The following is a 15,406-nucleotide window of genomic DNA, read 5'->3' on the forward strand; positions in this document are numbered from 1 at the left end:
ACTCTTGTTGCATCCTGCAAGTTACCTTCTAGAGCAATCATCTACCTTTCTGAAGGCTCTTCCATCAGTAGACAATTTCATTTTTTTTGTTCTTGCCCCTAGAGATCCCAAAGGCTTTTCCCACCAGCAAACATTTCCAGTTTGGCTAAGACAGGTCCTTCCATCAGCAGAAAATTTCGTTTTTGTTGCTACAGCCCTAGAGATCATCCTCGTCATCATCAATGACTATGGAGGTCTGTGTTTTGCTCCCTTCAGTGCTGTCTACCTTTATCCAATGTCTTCTTTGACATCCCCCTGCATGGAAGAGTGCATTTCACTCCCTCCATAATGCAAATTCCTTGATAGGTATCGCTGCCTAATCAATGATGGCAGTGCAGTAATCTCAAGGCACTCCGTTAACACCGAAGTCCATGACACGTACCTCAGCCTTAGTCCCAAAGACAAAGGCTAGGGGCCCCCATTGTATCATCATCGTATATCATTCATAATTTTTCCATTCTCTGAGTTTAATGAGTTCACTCACTATTAATGTTTGTCATATGATCTTTCATCTCCACTGCAAATCCGGTGCTTTCAAAGCTAAAGATCCTCCTTCATGAAGCATAGAGATTGCAGGGAGCAACAAGACAATCGTCAACTAAAATTCCTTCATTTTATTATGGTGCAACATTGAGGACTGCATTTTGCTCCCTCCCACTCTCCCATTATAAGTTTGACACATTGGTGCTATGGCTTCTTCCCCACAAGATGGAGCATCAACCACTTGGTGGACCTCCTGTGGCAAGTCAGGACACTCTAATGAAGCTTGTCATCATTGGCCTTTGCTCCCTACCCCTCCAAAGTATATGTGTCTGCATGCACTCCTTATGCCACCTCATGGTTTTGGGTGACAAAGCATTGTGCATTGACTATTAGATTCCTATGCTTAGGGAAATAAGACGCCCATGTCACGTTCTATGTCCTTCAAGCAGTAGGAGGCTCTTAAGACTTCATGAGGCCATAAGCCCTCCTAGAGACCACTGCACTAAGCTACGAAGGGGTTTAGTGGCTTCCACAACCCTCAGCTTGGTAGTGTGCTCCATTGAGAAAGGTGGTGGCTGTTCACCACCTCCACAAGAACTGGACACTCCTGCTTGTATGATTTCTCTGAGAAAAGGGTCCACAACAAGCATCGATGCTATCACTTGTGGTTCTTCTCCTTCCCATCCCTCTTCTAACCTCAAGTACTGCTTGGATTACTTTGTTTCACTCCCTCTACAACTGCACTCACCCTAGATAACTTCTTTGACTCTCTTCGTGGATATTCCCTCTTCTACCAAGGCCATCATCCATGAGTCTTTGGATTCCTAATCTCCTTAAGAGGACTATTCAGAGGGACTTTAGAGGTGGTTACTAACCATTCTAATCATGAATCAGAGGATTGTGTTTCACTCGCTCCATATCATCATTTATAAGAAGACTACGCTTCACTCCCTCCATCCATCCATCATCATTTTGTGAGAGTGGAGGTAGGATCGAAGCTCAGCACAGAAAACAATAGATAGTAGGGAGTGAAGCACGACACCCAATGCAATAGACTGAAAGAGTGTAAAACTGAAAGTACAAGGTACAACCCTTAAACCTTAGGGTTGTAGGGGGGTGTTCACACCCGAATACAATAAGTGCCCGTAAGTGTGTGTCATAAGCACATACGAAATAATACCATAAGTCTGGGGGAAAAAAACCTCTCCTACCGAGAGTAAAAAGTGCCCCAGTGTCCTACTGATCACCGACACTCCGATGTGAGCGTAGGCATAAGTGAGGCGTAAGTGAAATACCCAACAAACCCCCCTGGAGTGAAGAGTGATCAAGAGTACAAGGATCATCCGCCACCAAAGGAGATCAAATTTAAAGCATGGCGAAATGCTTCAAATTTGTCACGAGGAAGAGCTTTGGTGAAGATGTCTGTCACATTACTGGTGGTAGGACAATAGACAAGGCTGATATCACCTGCATGTAGCCTCTCTCTAACAAAGTGATAATGTATCTCAATGTGTTTCGTGCGTGCATGAAACACTGGGTTCCATGCCACTGCAATGGCACTCTGACTGTCAGTGAACAAAGGAGTAGGCTCCGTAACAGATACATCCAGATCAGCAAGCAAGCGTCTAATCCATACACATTCAACTGTGGTAGTGAAAGTTGCCTTGTATTCAGCTTCACATGACGATGTGGCAACAGTGGATTGTTTCTTGCTAAGCTAAGATATGCAAGACGAGCCAAGAAAGAAACAATTGCCACTAATGGAGTGACGTGAATCATAATCACCAACCCAATCAAAATCACTGTAAGTATGTAACTGCAGTGGTCCTCCCTTGGCATAAAGCAATCCAAGAGATCTAGTACCCTGCAAGTAACGGAAGACACACTTAACAGCTTGCCAATGTGACATGCGTGGCTGATGCATGTATCTGCTCAGGGCTGAAACTGCAAACTGTATGTCTGGCCTAGTGTTGCATAAGTAAATAAGGCATCCAACTGCTGGAGCATATGTGTGTATATCAAACAAATCATTGTCATCATGTAATGACAGTTTAAGTCCAGGTTCCATTGGTGTACAAACTGGCTTGCAATCCTGTAAGCCAAACTTCTCAAGAAGTTTACCAATGTATCTTGACTATGATAACCCAATACCTCTAGCATCATGTATGAACTGAATACCCAAGTAATAATGCAAAAACCCCAAGTCTGACATGTCAAAAGTTGGCTGCAAATTTTGTTTAAATGCTGAAATCTGATCAGCATGTGTCCCTGTAAGCAAGAGATCATCAACATAAAGACAAATGATCAGCATGGATCCCCCCCTCTTTATTTACGTAAAGGGTAGACTCAGATGAGCTATTTATGAACCCTTGGCTAAGCAAGAAAGCATCTATCTTTGCATACCAAGCTCTAGGAGCTTGTTTCAAACCATACAAAGCTTTTTTCAGCTTGCATACCAAGTGTTCCAAGCCCTCAACTGCAAAACCAATGGGCTGCTGTACATATACTTCCTCATGAAGTTCCCCATGTAAAAATGCAGTTTTAATATCCAACTAATGCACAGTCCATCCATAATGAGCAGCCAAAGCAACCATAGACCTGATGGTCGTCATACGGGAGGTAGGAGCAAATGTCTCCTCATAGTCAATGCCTTTTTTTTGTGCATAGCCTTTAGCTACAAGCCTTGCCTTGTATTTGTCAATGGATCCATCTGCATTCCGTTTCAGCTTGTAGACCCATTTTGTTCCAATTGCTTTTTTCCCAAATGGCAAAGACACCAAATCCCATGTTTGATTCTTAGTGATAGAATCCAATTCAGCTTTCATTGCTGCCATCCAATGCACACTCTGTCATGTATCCTCAAAACATTCAGGCTCCTCATCATCGAAGGTGCTTGCTGCCATAACGAAATCCATGGTATGTGTAGTATCATGCATACGAGCTTGCCTTCTAGTACGACCAGCCATGGGTGCATCCAAATGACTATCATTCAAGTTTGTAAATACCATCTAGGCATTTGTCTTGCCTCCTGACTGTGCACAAGCTCTTACTGAATTTCAGTTTCAGCACTTTGCTGAATATTCAGATCAGCCAATGGCTGATTTTCTGCATTTTTCAAAGGAGTAGCTGCCTGAACATTGAGTTCACTTGCTGAAACTCCAGCTGAATCACCAAATGTAATGGGCAGCAACCCTTCAAATACATCACGGGCAGCCTGATATGTATCTAAACTAGCAAGGGACAATTCTGTATCAAATAGTACATCCCGATTGACAAACACCTTTTTAGAAACAGGATCATAGAGTCTGTAGCCTTTGCTCTCACTGCTATATCCCATAAAAATGCATTTGACAGCCTTGTTATCCAACTTTTTCCTGAGTACCTTTGGAATATGTGCATATGCAAGGCACCCAAAGGTACGAAAGTGTCCAAGAGAAGGTTTCCGGCTGTTCCAAGCCTCAAAAGGTGTAATTTTCTTCAATGCTTTGGTGGGGCATCTGTTCAAAACATGGCAAGCATGCATGACGGCTTCCATCCAGAAATTGTGAGGCAAGCTCTTTGCCTTCAGCATACATCTGGCCATCTCCATGAGTGACCAGTTCTTTCTCTCTGCAACCCCATTCTGCTATGGAGTATAAGCAGTAGTGTACTGATGGACAATGCCCTTCTGCTTCAAAAAAGAATTCAGCATAGAGGACATGTATTCCCCCCCTCCGTCCGAACGGAGAGTCTTAATTTTACAACCAGACTGGTTTTCAACAAGTGCAATAAAAGCCAAGAATGCATCATACACTTCTGACTTTTTGACCATAGAGTAGACCCAGCAAAATCGTGTAAAGTCATCAATAAAAGTCACAAAATAGTAACATCCTCCCAATGACTTTGTCTGCATAGGTCCACATATATCTGAATGCACTAACTACAACCTGGCTGTTGCTCTAAAAGCAACATCACGGGGAAACGAAAAACGATGCATTTTTCCCAAAATACATCCTTCACACAAGTGCTCAGGAGGTCTCTCCAGTAGAGGTAATCCATCTAGCATCTGCGTACGCTGTAAGAGCATCAAGCTGCCAAAGTTCACATGCCCCATCCTAGCATGCCATAACTCTGCCTGTAGCATAACAGGAGTAAGAGTGGATGCCAAGTACGCTGACTGATCAACTGAAAGAGCATCCAACTCGTATAACCCATGACATAAAGTGCCTGTCAAGACCAAAGTCATGTGTTCTTTGTCTCTCACCATGCATCGGTCATCATCAAATGTGACCTGCAATCCACAACGTGCCAAAGAAGAGATAGAAAGAAAATTCTTCTTTATGCCTAGCACAAATAAAGCATCTTGTAGGCGGAGAATAGAGCCATCAATGGCTGTGAGCACAATCTTCCCAATACCTCTAACAGGGTATGATGCATTATTGGCTCACTGTACAGACTTGCCAACTGGAGCTGCATGAACAGATGCAAATAAATCTCTACGAGATGTAATATGCCTAGAAGCACCACTGTCAAAAAACCAAGTGCCTGCATCCTCAGTAGAGTTGAATGCTCAATCTGCCCAAGAGGTGTCATAACAGCATGTGTAAAAACAATAGTCCCTATCTGCAACAAAGGATGCGGACTCAGTAGCAGTGGAAGGAGCATCAGAAACAGACATTCCTGATTCCTTTTTCTTCTCTTTGGCAATGCGCTTTCTGCGCTCAGTAATGTAGTGGCTTAGCTTCTTGTAGTAATGGCATTTACCATTTTTCGCTTGTGTACCCCCTTGTTTTTTGTTTGCTTGGGATGTGCCAGAAGTTCTAGAACTTTGCGGAGCATTCTTCACTTGGCTGCCTTTGCCCTTCTGTCTAGCCATAAAAGCCTGCTTAGAGGCTATAGCATCCACACCACTATTCCTCTGTGTTTGCTCCTCTAGAAGCAAACTGACTAACTGAAGAAAAGTGATTGGCTGCGCGGCAATCCTCATTGTGAGGTTTAAGGCCGTATGAAAAGCCAAGTAAGAAGAAGGTAATGAGTTCAAAGTGGTGGATATCATTTGTGCATCTGAATAGTACTCATCAACATTCATGAGTTGCTCTCGCAAGTCCTGAATTTTGTTCAAGTGATCCTGAATAGAATCACCTTCATCCATTTTCAATGTCTCTAGCTCTTTCTTTAAGAAAGAGATGCGAGTCTCATTCTTGCCTGCAAACATATGCTCCAAAGTTAGCCAAGCTTCTCATGAAGAAGCTGCTGAACGAATGTGGGGGATGATTGACCGCTGAACTGCCAATGCAATCAGCGACAAAGCCTGTGCATCCCGTGTATCCCATGCTTTTTGAGCTGCTGTTCTTTGGGGAAGTGGCTGAAGTGGAGCAAGCTGAGGTGCCCGTGGTGCACGTCCTCCTGGAGGAGGAGTAGCTGGAGCCAAAACTCGAGGTCGAGCTTATTCTCCACTGACATAATCCCAAAGATTTTTTGCCACAAGTACATTCTTCATCATGAAGGACCAAAGTGAATAGTTATTTCCATCCAATCTGTCCTCCTTGGATACATAGGTGAAAACATCTCCTCCCTGATTTGCCATGATTTTTCAATTACCGAAAATGCAAAAGAGCAATGTCGAAGCAGAACTTCACTGGAAATCTGAAAATTTCCAGAAATTGCAGGAAATAACTTTCTACAATTAGTGTAGAGAGGTGCACTTTGTCAAAACTGTATGTTATGCACGCAGTCCAACATGCAATCAGTGTTCAGCAACACTGTACCAGCAAAATCCCCAAAATTTCTTGCCTCAAATGTGTTCAAAACAGTCTTTATGTGACTGTAGCTGCAGTTCATATGCCAATGTCCTCAAAAAACATAAAAGCCCCAAAATGTCTGATAAATTTGGCCAGAAATTTGCATTCAATGTGTCCCAGATACGTTACTGGATGATGTGCCTGCTGTGTAGGAATCCCCTCTTCCAGAAATTTATCTAGAATGAAAGGATAAAGAAAAATTTTTAAAAAATACCTGACGTCTGACGGGCTGTCATTGACATGGCGCAGCAGCACACAGCGGACAGGAGGCATCAAACGCGGCCTGAACAGAGGCGTCGCAGGCGAGCTGACGTGGCATGACAAACAGCACAGAGGCACAGTCGACGGGCGGGTGTCTGGCGACGCTTCAGACGCGAAATAGCTAACAGCTGTCTGGTGGCACATGTCTGACGACTGACTGGTTGACGACTGACGTTAACGGGCGGGGCAGTTTGGGCTGACCACAGACACAGGCAACTGAAGACTGGCAGGGCACTCATGATGGGCATGACGAGCAGGGTACTGACGATGCAGGCAGAAGACCAGGGCGTCTCCTGAAGGTTGAGGCTGGACCTGAGCAGAGAGTCCCGAATGCTGACGGAGCTGAGCTAAACAGAGCCAATGCTGCTCTGATACCAAATGTGAGAGTGGAGGTAGGATCGAAGCTCAGCACAGAAAACAGTAGACAGTAGGGAGTAAAGCACGACACCCAATGCAATAGACTAAAAGAGTGTAAAACTGAAAGCACAAGGTACAACCCTTAAACCTTAGGGTTGTAGGGGGGTGTTCACACCCGAACACGATAAGTGCCCGTAAGTGTGTGTCATAAGCACATACGACATAATACCATAAGTCTGGGGGAAAAAAACCTCTCCTACCGAGAGTAAAAAGTGCCCCAGTGTCCCACTGATCACCGACACTCCGATGTGAGCGTAGGCGTGAGTGAGGCGTGAGTGAAATACCCAACACATGTATTGGAGGACTGCATTTCACTCTCTCCACATGTGGACATTCACACACTTGATGATGAAACTTGACCCTTTTCTCCACCATTTTTTAGATCGGCTCTCAAGATCTATAACATCCATCTACACAAAGCCTTGGATGTTTCAGCCATGACTTGGTGGTTGCGCCTTCTCACCTTGTTGTGCAAAGACACAAGGATAGTGTCCTCTCTCAAGGCCAAGGATCAGGCATGCCTGTTCTTCTTCAAGTTTTTAGCTATGGTACAGATGTTTTCTTCTTAGTCTTCCTCTCTTAAACAGCTCAGGTGGGCTATGTTTTACTCCCATCTTAGCTATTGAGTATCTTCTTTACCAACTCCCTTACCACATAACTTTCATTTGTAGGGGATCTTGTTGTATATCTAATGCCTTACATGTTTTCTCCTCTCCATCTTGGGCACCTTTTTGGGCCTAAGATGCAATGTTAAGATCAATCATTATGCATTTATGCCTGCTTCTGCTCCTTAATTCAGTCCCCCAAAGTTTTATTGATGATTAAAGGGTTTTTATTTGCATCGTAGGACAAATGCACCAAAATCTCCCATAAAGGGTCATGTCGTGGGCATCTCACTGACTCTAAGACCACTCTTATTTACTCTTCATTCTCCTAGATGCCCTCCCTCTTCTTTGAGTGCTGCCCCCTTCCTCTTGTAGGCATTTGGTGGATGCTATGACAATGGAGCTGTCGCTGCCCTATTTGGTGCATCCTGGAGTCGCTGCCATCTCAGATTGGGTATCATCCAGCTTCTACCTATCTTTGGTGACATGCTTCCCACCTCATCCACTGCTGCATTCTCTGCTGCTACTTTTGTTGCAGCCTGCCAGTTACCTTCTTGAGCAGTCATCTACCTACACAAAAGCTCTTCCATCAGCAGATAATTTTGTTTTCTCTGCTACTTCCCATAGAGAACTTCCCAAAGGGTTTTCATACCAGCAAACATTTGCATTTTTGCTGCTACAGGTCCTTCCATAAGTAGACAATTTCATTTTTGCTATTTCTTTCCCTTGAGACCATCCTCATCATCAGCCACGGCTATGAAGGACTGCCGCTCCCTCCACTGCCATACACCTTTATCCAGCATCTTCTTTGACATCCCCTTGCCAAGAGGGCTGCATTTCACTCCCTCCACATTGTGCAAGTGTTGCTGCCTGAACACCTTAGGATATTGCAATCATCTAAATCACTCTATCTTTGCCATACTCCATGACTCGCCTCAACTCTAGTCCCAGACACAGTCTCTTGGGGCTCCCATTGTATCATCATTGTAAGTCATTCATCATTTTTCCATTCTGAGTTCCTAAGTTCATTCACTATCATCATTTGTCATACAATTTCTTGTCTCAACTGCAAATTGTAACATATCTATATAGGCTGGGGGCATACTGTCTAAACGAATGCATATAGTCCCTCAAAGGCTTTTGCCCCTGAATTTTCTGCATGCGAAATCCACAGGTATCCAACCCTTATCAATACTTCTTCAAACCCTTGGAAGCTTTGACCTGTTCCCAACTCCATGATCGACTGAGCATGAGAGCAATACATCCAAAAATACATTGAGGGCTGAGTGCATACTCTCTTGATCCAATACATCCAAACATACATAGAGGGCTGAGGCCATACTCTTTCAATCCAATGCATGTATACATTCTTCAAGTAATCTCCAAGCAAGTGGTACTCTTTGGGTAGCTATTCTAATGAAGAATGGGCTGAGATAGCTCTATAAAGACTTGCTGCCCTGAATTTCCTGCATGCATGAGCATGACAACAATGCATCCAAAAATATGACCTATTCCGAACTCCATGATGGGATGAGCATCAGAGCAGTGCATGCTCAATTACATAGAAGGCATTCCCTACTTATGGATTGATCTCAGTGGATTGCGTTCGCTACTTATGCTCAATTACATTGCACATTGATCTCAGTGGATTGCATTCGCTACTTATGCCACATGCACATGGGCACCTTTTCTACAGCCTGTAGTCAGTCATTTTCCATTGGTCAGACATCATTAATGGGCATTTGTAGCAGGTCGGCCTGTTCTTGTTCAATTGCCTATTTATTGGCTGCCCCAATCCATACTTCGCCATCATTCCTTGATCATCATTCCAGCCATATCATTCTCGCTCATCTTCCTTTCTCAGACAGATCTCCTGCCATCAGTCCAGCACCCTCACTAATGCAACTCCACAGCCTGCCAAGGCTGATTTTGTGCAGCCTTCTATCAGTATTAGAAGCCTGCTGAATGTTGCGTGTCAAAGACAGGACTACTACTAGGATGAAAACGACCTATGAACAATGGATAATGCGTGTACTAGATGTCACTAACTGCTTTGTGGGACTGTCGACAGTAGAGGAGGGGTCCACCATAGGTCGTCTAGGTGCAGGGAACGAAAACACAGCATATCAATGGGAAACCATGGTAGAAAATAGGCTCTCTGGCACTCATTTGGCACTGATACCATGTGAGGGTGTGCGCAGATGTCATCCATCCCCTACCACAGGTTTTCTCCATTCAAGTTACCTAGCCGACCTCAAAATGCAGCATGCGGTGCATACAGCAGGTCATTTGGTCTCCCTGAGGCTGCTGAAGTCCGAACGCAGCAAGGAGCAGAGTGCCATTCATTCTAGGAGGCAGTCTCCATCGAAATGCAGCATGTTCACTTGCTTTTTTTCAAGTTTTTTGAAGGAGACGATCAGATGGAGAGAGCCTACTAAACAGATCATGAGAGCCACCAAAGCGATGACCAAGACCATGAACTTTGAAGACCAACATTTCGATTGTCATGGCCATGAGGATCATCGCAAAGACCAAATGAGTATGCAATGATCAATACGAGCACGTGATCATGTAGTGAGGATCAACATGAAGACCCGAGACATCGTTATGCAAATTGAGATGCCCATGACCACCTTCCCTCCCATCTACTATCCCTTCACAATTCCCATTTTTCTTCATCAAACACATCCTCCATTCCATGGGTGGCCATCATGGCACCACTTGTTCAAGTGCCCATCCTTCCCCAACTCCTAGAGAAAGACAAGCTCCATGGCTCAAATTGGGATACATGATCATGCAAGATTAAGTGGATTCTAGGCCCTGCCCGCCAGGAACTTGCACAAAAGAAGAGGAATGGAACCAATGAAGCCTATGCTCTTGACAACCTGTCCAAAGAACAGCTTCTGAGGTAGTACCCTCTACATAGACCACCTGCTCTATAGAGACAACAAATGTCCCACGCTGGGTAAGGCCATAGACTGAGAGGAGATGGAAGCCCAAATCCACCCAAAGGCCTTGAGACCAAAGCACTTGTTCCATGACATTGGAGCAAGTTGTGAGGTACTTACAACCAATCGAAGCAAGTCTTACTACTAAAAGCATTCTTGGCTATTGCAACATCTCGAGTGTTAGTGTGTGAATGATAGGCTAGGGGAGTGGAGTAAACATGGGGATTTGCCCCAAAGTGCCTACCATGCTAAGTGGATCTATTGGTGGTGTAATGGGGTTGACTTACAAATGTATGAAAATTACTTGAGTAGCCCAAGGATATGAGAGAGGTGCAATGTAAGCACTAGATGGAAATCCTTGCATTTGAGCAACTAAGATGTAAGGTGTAGATTGCATGAGTGGGATTCCCAACATGGTAGCACCAAGCATGGAAGTGTTATTTACTTGCAGGTAGATGAGAGGTACATGGTGCATGGGTGGCACACCAAGCAATGAAGCACCATAAGGTGGTTCTCATGTGAGAAGTGTAAGCTGACCTAAAACTAACAAACAAATCTGAGCTAGCCTAAGGGAAAGAAAAAGAACCTATGGAAGGAGATGTACATGAGCTGCCATGAAAGAAAGGGTCTAAACCTAAAGCTTTGATGAGGAGATCGAATAGAACTTGAAGGAGGCCGGATTAGAGTATAAGTACCATGCAAGAGCTTCTTTTTGGACACAAATAGGGGACAGGGTGAACAAAAAAAAAATTGCACTACAAGTCCTACACACTCCAAACTAGGTGCTAGGAGACTCAAGAGGGTCGGGGACAAGATGAACCAGGATTTTTTGCACTAGAAGTCCTAGACACTCTAGACAAGCTGTTAGGAGACTTAGGGGAGCAAATGGATCTCTAGCCGAGGGGCCGCATGAGGTTGGACAAGTGGCCACAAATTTTATATTGCTTTGTTGGGCTTGATGAGAGATTGTGTGGAAGAGTACCAAGAGAGTGGTCAAAAAGAGTATGAGAACCCTTTTCGAAGGAGGAGCTCATGGAGGCCTCAAGGAAGTGCCTAGGGGATGATGAAGCTAGACTCCTTGTATATCTGACATCTCTCTCTCAACGATAATAAGCATGCCCTATGAAGCAAGAGGACATTTTTTAGCATCCTTCTTTCCTATTCAACATATAACCCAAAAAGGAAACTAATTTATCTTCATTATAAATTGAAACTCCCATCATGGGCAGCGCACACAAAATGGAGAAGTACCAAATCTTGAGTACCAATGCTGTGACAACTGCCTTCCCCATGGTAGCATTCAGCAGCCATATGCCTTGCTTATCTGGTGTCGTGAGTAAAGGGCATAGAAATAAACATCTAGAGTCTTATAGGAGGTATTCACCATGTGCTTATCTTGTCCAATGCACTGGCCAATTACAAAGAGATTCTTAAGCAGGGTGTTTCTTTCACTGTAGATAAATTTTAGGCTTCTGCACGATCCGGTTTTATAGAGTTAAATGTCTCCTTTAGTATTGGCACAGTTTAAATGCCCACTGGCACACCTAAGAATCATTTGGGTTGCAACGTTTGTAGTTTTGCAAAAAAGATTTCATGCAAAGCAAGCTCAACCAACATTCGATAAAGCTTTAGACTCTTAGCATGTGTGCCTACATGCTTTCATACGTTTGAAGTTTCCATTTTCTAAACACTTTAAAAAAAGCACAGGACTGTTCATTCTTACTCAGTTCTTAGTCACCCATACTTTGCTGCTGTAACTGAAGATATTGGTGAATCCTGATTTAAGAAAGACTGTGTCTTGCCAGGTGCAACTGTTTACTCTTATGGAACAACAGGTTTTAGATGTCATATGTCAACGCCTGCGCCAAAGACTGTATATTGAAGGAAATGTAATCCTGAGAAGAAATTATCCAATCGATAAGATGCACTTTTTCATCAGAGGAAAACTTTCCAGTATTGGAGAGAATGAAACTCCTGAAACACTCTCAAGTGGAGACTTTTGTGGGGATGAACTTATCACCTGGTGCCTTGAAAATGACTCCAGACAGCTAAGTAATATGCTTTTCCAATGCAATGATTTCAAAGTAGCAAGAAATGTGTGTTGTTCCTAATGCTTGGAATAGGCTAAATGTGTCTGCCTGGCTTCATTAGCATACTTGCCAGATTTATGGAGATAACTGGCTTCTTTGCCTTTGTTGGTTGTGTTTTTTATATTAATGCAACATGAAGAATTGGACCAAAAAGCTTTGAATCGGAACTTGAGTTGCTGTAATAGAAAACTGCAAGGTTTCTTGTGAATGCTTGAAATGCTTCAATTGACGGAATGCATGAATCACAGCTCTGCAAATCTGGAACCTCAGATATATTAAGGTTTGAGTCCTTTAGTAACTTTAGATGTCCCGCTGTTAGCCTCCAAAAAGAAACAAGTGTGGCCTCATATTTTCTGTCGATATCTGCATCTACAAAAGCTAGACCCGTGTGCATCTGTACTGTGATGTTGTTTAACCTGTCGCAGAGACAAGGTTCTAACATAGTGCTGTGACTTTCTCTCACTGGTAGCTCAGATGCTTTTGGGAGTAGTTGCAAGGCTAGTTCCATAATTTAAGTGTATAGCTGGCTGGTCTTGGATGTATACTTTTAGTTTTATTGGACAATTATGACATCTTGGATGTATACTTTTAGTTTTATGTGGATAATTAGGACCATCTGCTCCCAAGTCATTTTTTTTCTTCAGTTTCAACCCAACTGAATGTCAAAGTGAGAGAACATGGATGCACTAGGTCTTTTACCCACCCGTTCTTTACGTAATATGGAGTGAATATTTTGATAGGTTTCAGATTTGTTACGTGCTATTTTATAGTGCTATATTGATTTCGATAGCATCATATGCAGAAGGGAAGAATCGACCTATCATCGGGCAACATGCACTGTCCAGCAGAACAGTTACCTGTCTTGGAAATGTGGAGGCGTTTTCCCTCAGTGCAGAAGATTTGCAGGAAGTCACAAGACTGTATAGCCATGTTTTGCGAAATCCCAAAGTACAAGGAGCAATAAGGTATGTTATAATACCAGAAGAGATTGTTCGGTAGAAGTCTTTATACTGCAGGTGTAAATGCTTGCAAATGACATCGTAACTACACAGATATGCATCCCTTTACTGGAGAACACGCGCGGCTTTGTGTATACAAGTGGCATGGAGATATAGAAAACGGCAACTGAACAGATCAAATCATGGGATTTAAATGCTCACGAGGTTTTACCTGAGATATTTTTGTCACTCAGCAGATGCATGCTTGCTCCTGATTTCCAGAATATGCACTGATGAAGAGGCAGTGAAGCATCAACTCAGATATGCAAGGGACTGTACTATACCATAATCGGAAGTGCTTTTTACCTCGGAAACCAGTGTGTACCATAATACTTCGTCATCAAGTTGACTAAAGCAAATTTCAAATATGTGAAGGGAAAAGAGTGGTGTTAGATGGTGTGGAGCTTGTTTCAGCTGCTAGGCATGGTGAGCAACACCTTAATGGATCTGTATTTCATCAATGAGGCAGCATGTCCGATCACATCAAAAGGCAAATTTGTATTATTGTATTCTCACAGCGACAAATATTGACAATCGTAAGGCATCTTCATAATTGCATCATTTGGTTTCTACCATTCATCTAGCAGATATTATCCCTGGTAACACTTGCAAATACACCCTTTCCTCGCTTCTATGAATGCTAGCTTTCCCATTTTCATTCCTTGGATTCAAATCCTTAGTGAGTGATTCAAGCGCATAACCCATCTCCAGCACACAGGTCCACTGGTATTTCTGGTCCTCCTATTGTGTTTCAGCTACTTTTATAGTTAACTCTCTGTACTACTCAATTGAATGGTCAAAACAAAGTTGATCCTGCCTGGCTGAGGCAAAACTGAACATGATTACAACCGCACTGCTGTGACAGTAATTGTGTGTGTGTATAGAAGTGTCTCAAAGGATTGGTCCAACTTGAAAATATTGTGTTTTCTTTTCTTGCTGGATATTTAAGTTAATGCTTTCCATTGTTTATCATCAGCAAGGGGGGAAATGGAAGTGTATCATGAGGCTCTTTCTTTTTTCAGAGTTACATATCAGACAGAACAGCCTTTGCCCATAGAGATGGAAAAAAGAGTGTACGAGATTGTATTTGCGTGTTTAATCACAGGGTGCTGTGACTGGGCTTTTTCTTTGGCCCAACATAATTTCTCGTTCCGACACTCTGCTGCAGCACTAGTAGTCATAGTTGCCAAGTCGGCAAGTAACCAGAATCATGACAACACTTCACTCCCCATGCCCACCCTTCTCATATTATGTTTTGTTCTCGCATGACGTAGAAACATTGATAACCCTTAGATTGTAGAACTGAGAGGATTTGTGCCTTTTGCACTGGTAATTCTATCGTGAGTTTGAAATGAGACTTACGCTGGAGGACTAGGTTTGCATTGCTACACCAATAATCAATCATCTGACAGCCTAGTGATCCAAATATGTTCTACCATCAGTCCTAAATAGTACTGACGGTAGAGGACCGAGGTTTATGTGGCCAGGCAAATGCATGTGAAAATGGAGCTGTTACTGCATGAGCCAACTCGGCAGTTTGTCAGACTGGTGGAGCTGATGGGCCTGCAGCATGATCCACCCACTGCTGCCTCATTGGCCTGCTGGCTGCTGGCTACCAATTTACTGATAGTTCGACCATCTTCAAGTTTCATTACGTGCGTACCAATTTATTGATAGTTCAAGGAAAAATGTTCACAATTTGAAGGCTGGGCATCACTTACAACATAATTAAAATTGTGTTGGTGGGCCTTGAACGCCCATCACATGTAAGCTAACCATTATACC

General features: G+C 43.3%; 1 protein-coding gene across 3 annotated transcripts in view; it reads left to right on the top strand.

The window, feature by feature from the left end:
- Positions 1-14,605, top strand: part of LOC148038872 (putative cyclic nucleotide-gated ion channel 20, chloroplastic) — a 207,409-nt gene extending 192,804 nt beyond the window's left edge. For 2 of the 3 annotated variants that reach the window (XM_087674759.1, XM_087674758.1), the window contains 3 exons: positions 12,339-12,585; positions 13,426-13,588; positions 13,676-14,605. In XM_087674759.1, coding sequence (XP_087530885.1) covers positions 12,339-12,585; positions 13,426-13,588; positions 13,676-13,775 — 510 coding nt within the window. In that variant the 3' untranslated portion in view covers positions 13,776-14,605. The remainder of the gene's footprint in view (positions 1-12,338; positions 12,586-13,425; positions 13,589-13,675) is intronic. The other variant, XM_087674760.1, reaches the window with a different exon arrangement.
- Positions 14,606-15,406: the final 801 nt, after the last annotated feature.

The sequence above is a fragment of the Lygodium microphyllum genome, chromosome 3 (genome assembly GCF_053477565.2).
Source record: "Lygodium microphyllum isolate KBCC chromosome 3, Lygodium_microphyllum_v1.1.10, whole genome shotgun sequence".
Taxonomy (NCBI): domain Eukaryota; kingdom Viridiplantae; phylum Streptophyta; class Polypodiopsida; order Schizaeales; family Lygodiaceae; genus Lygodium; species Lygodium microphyllum.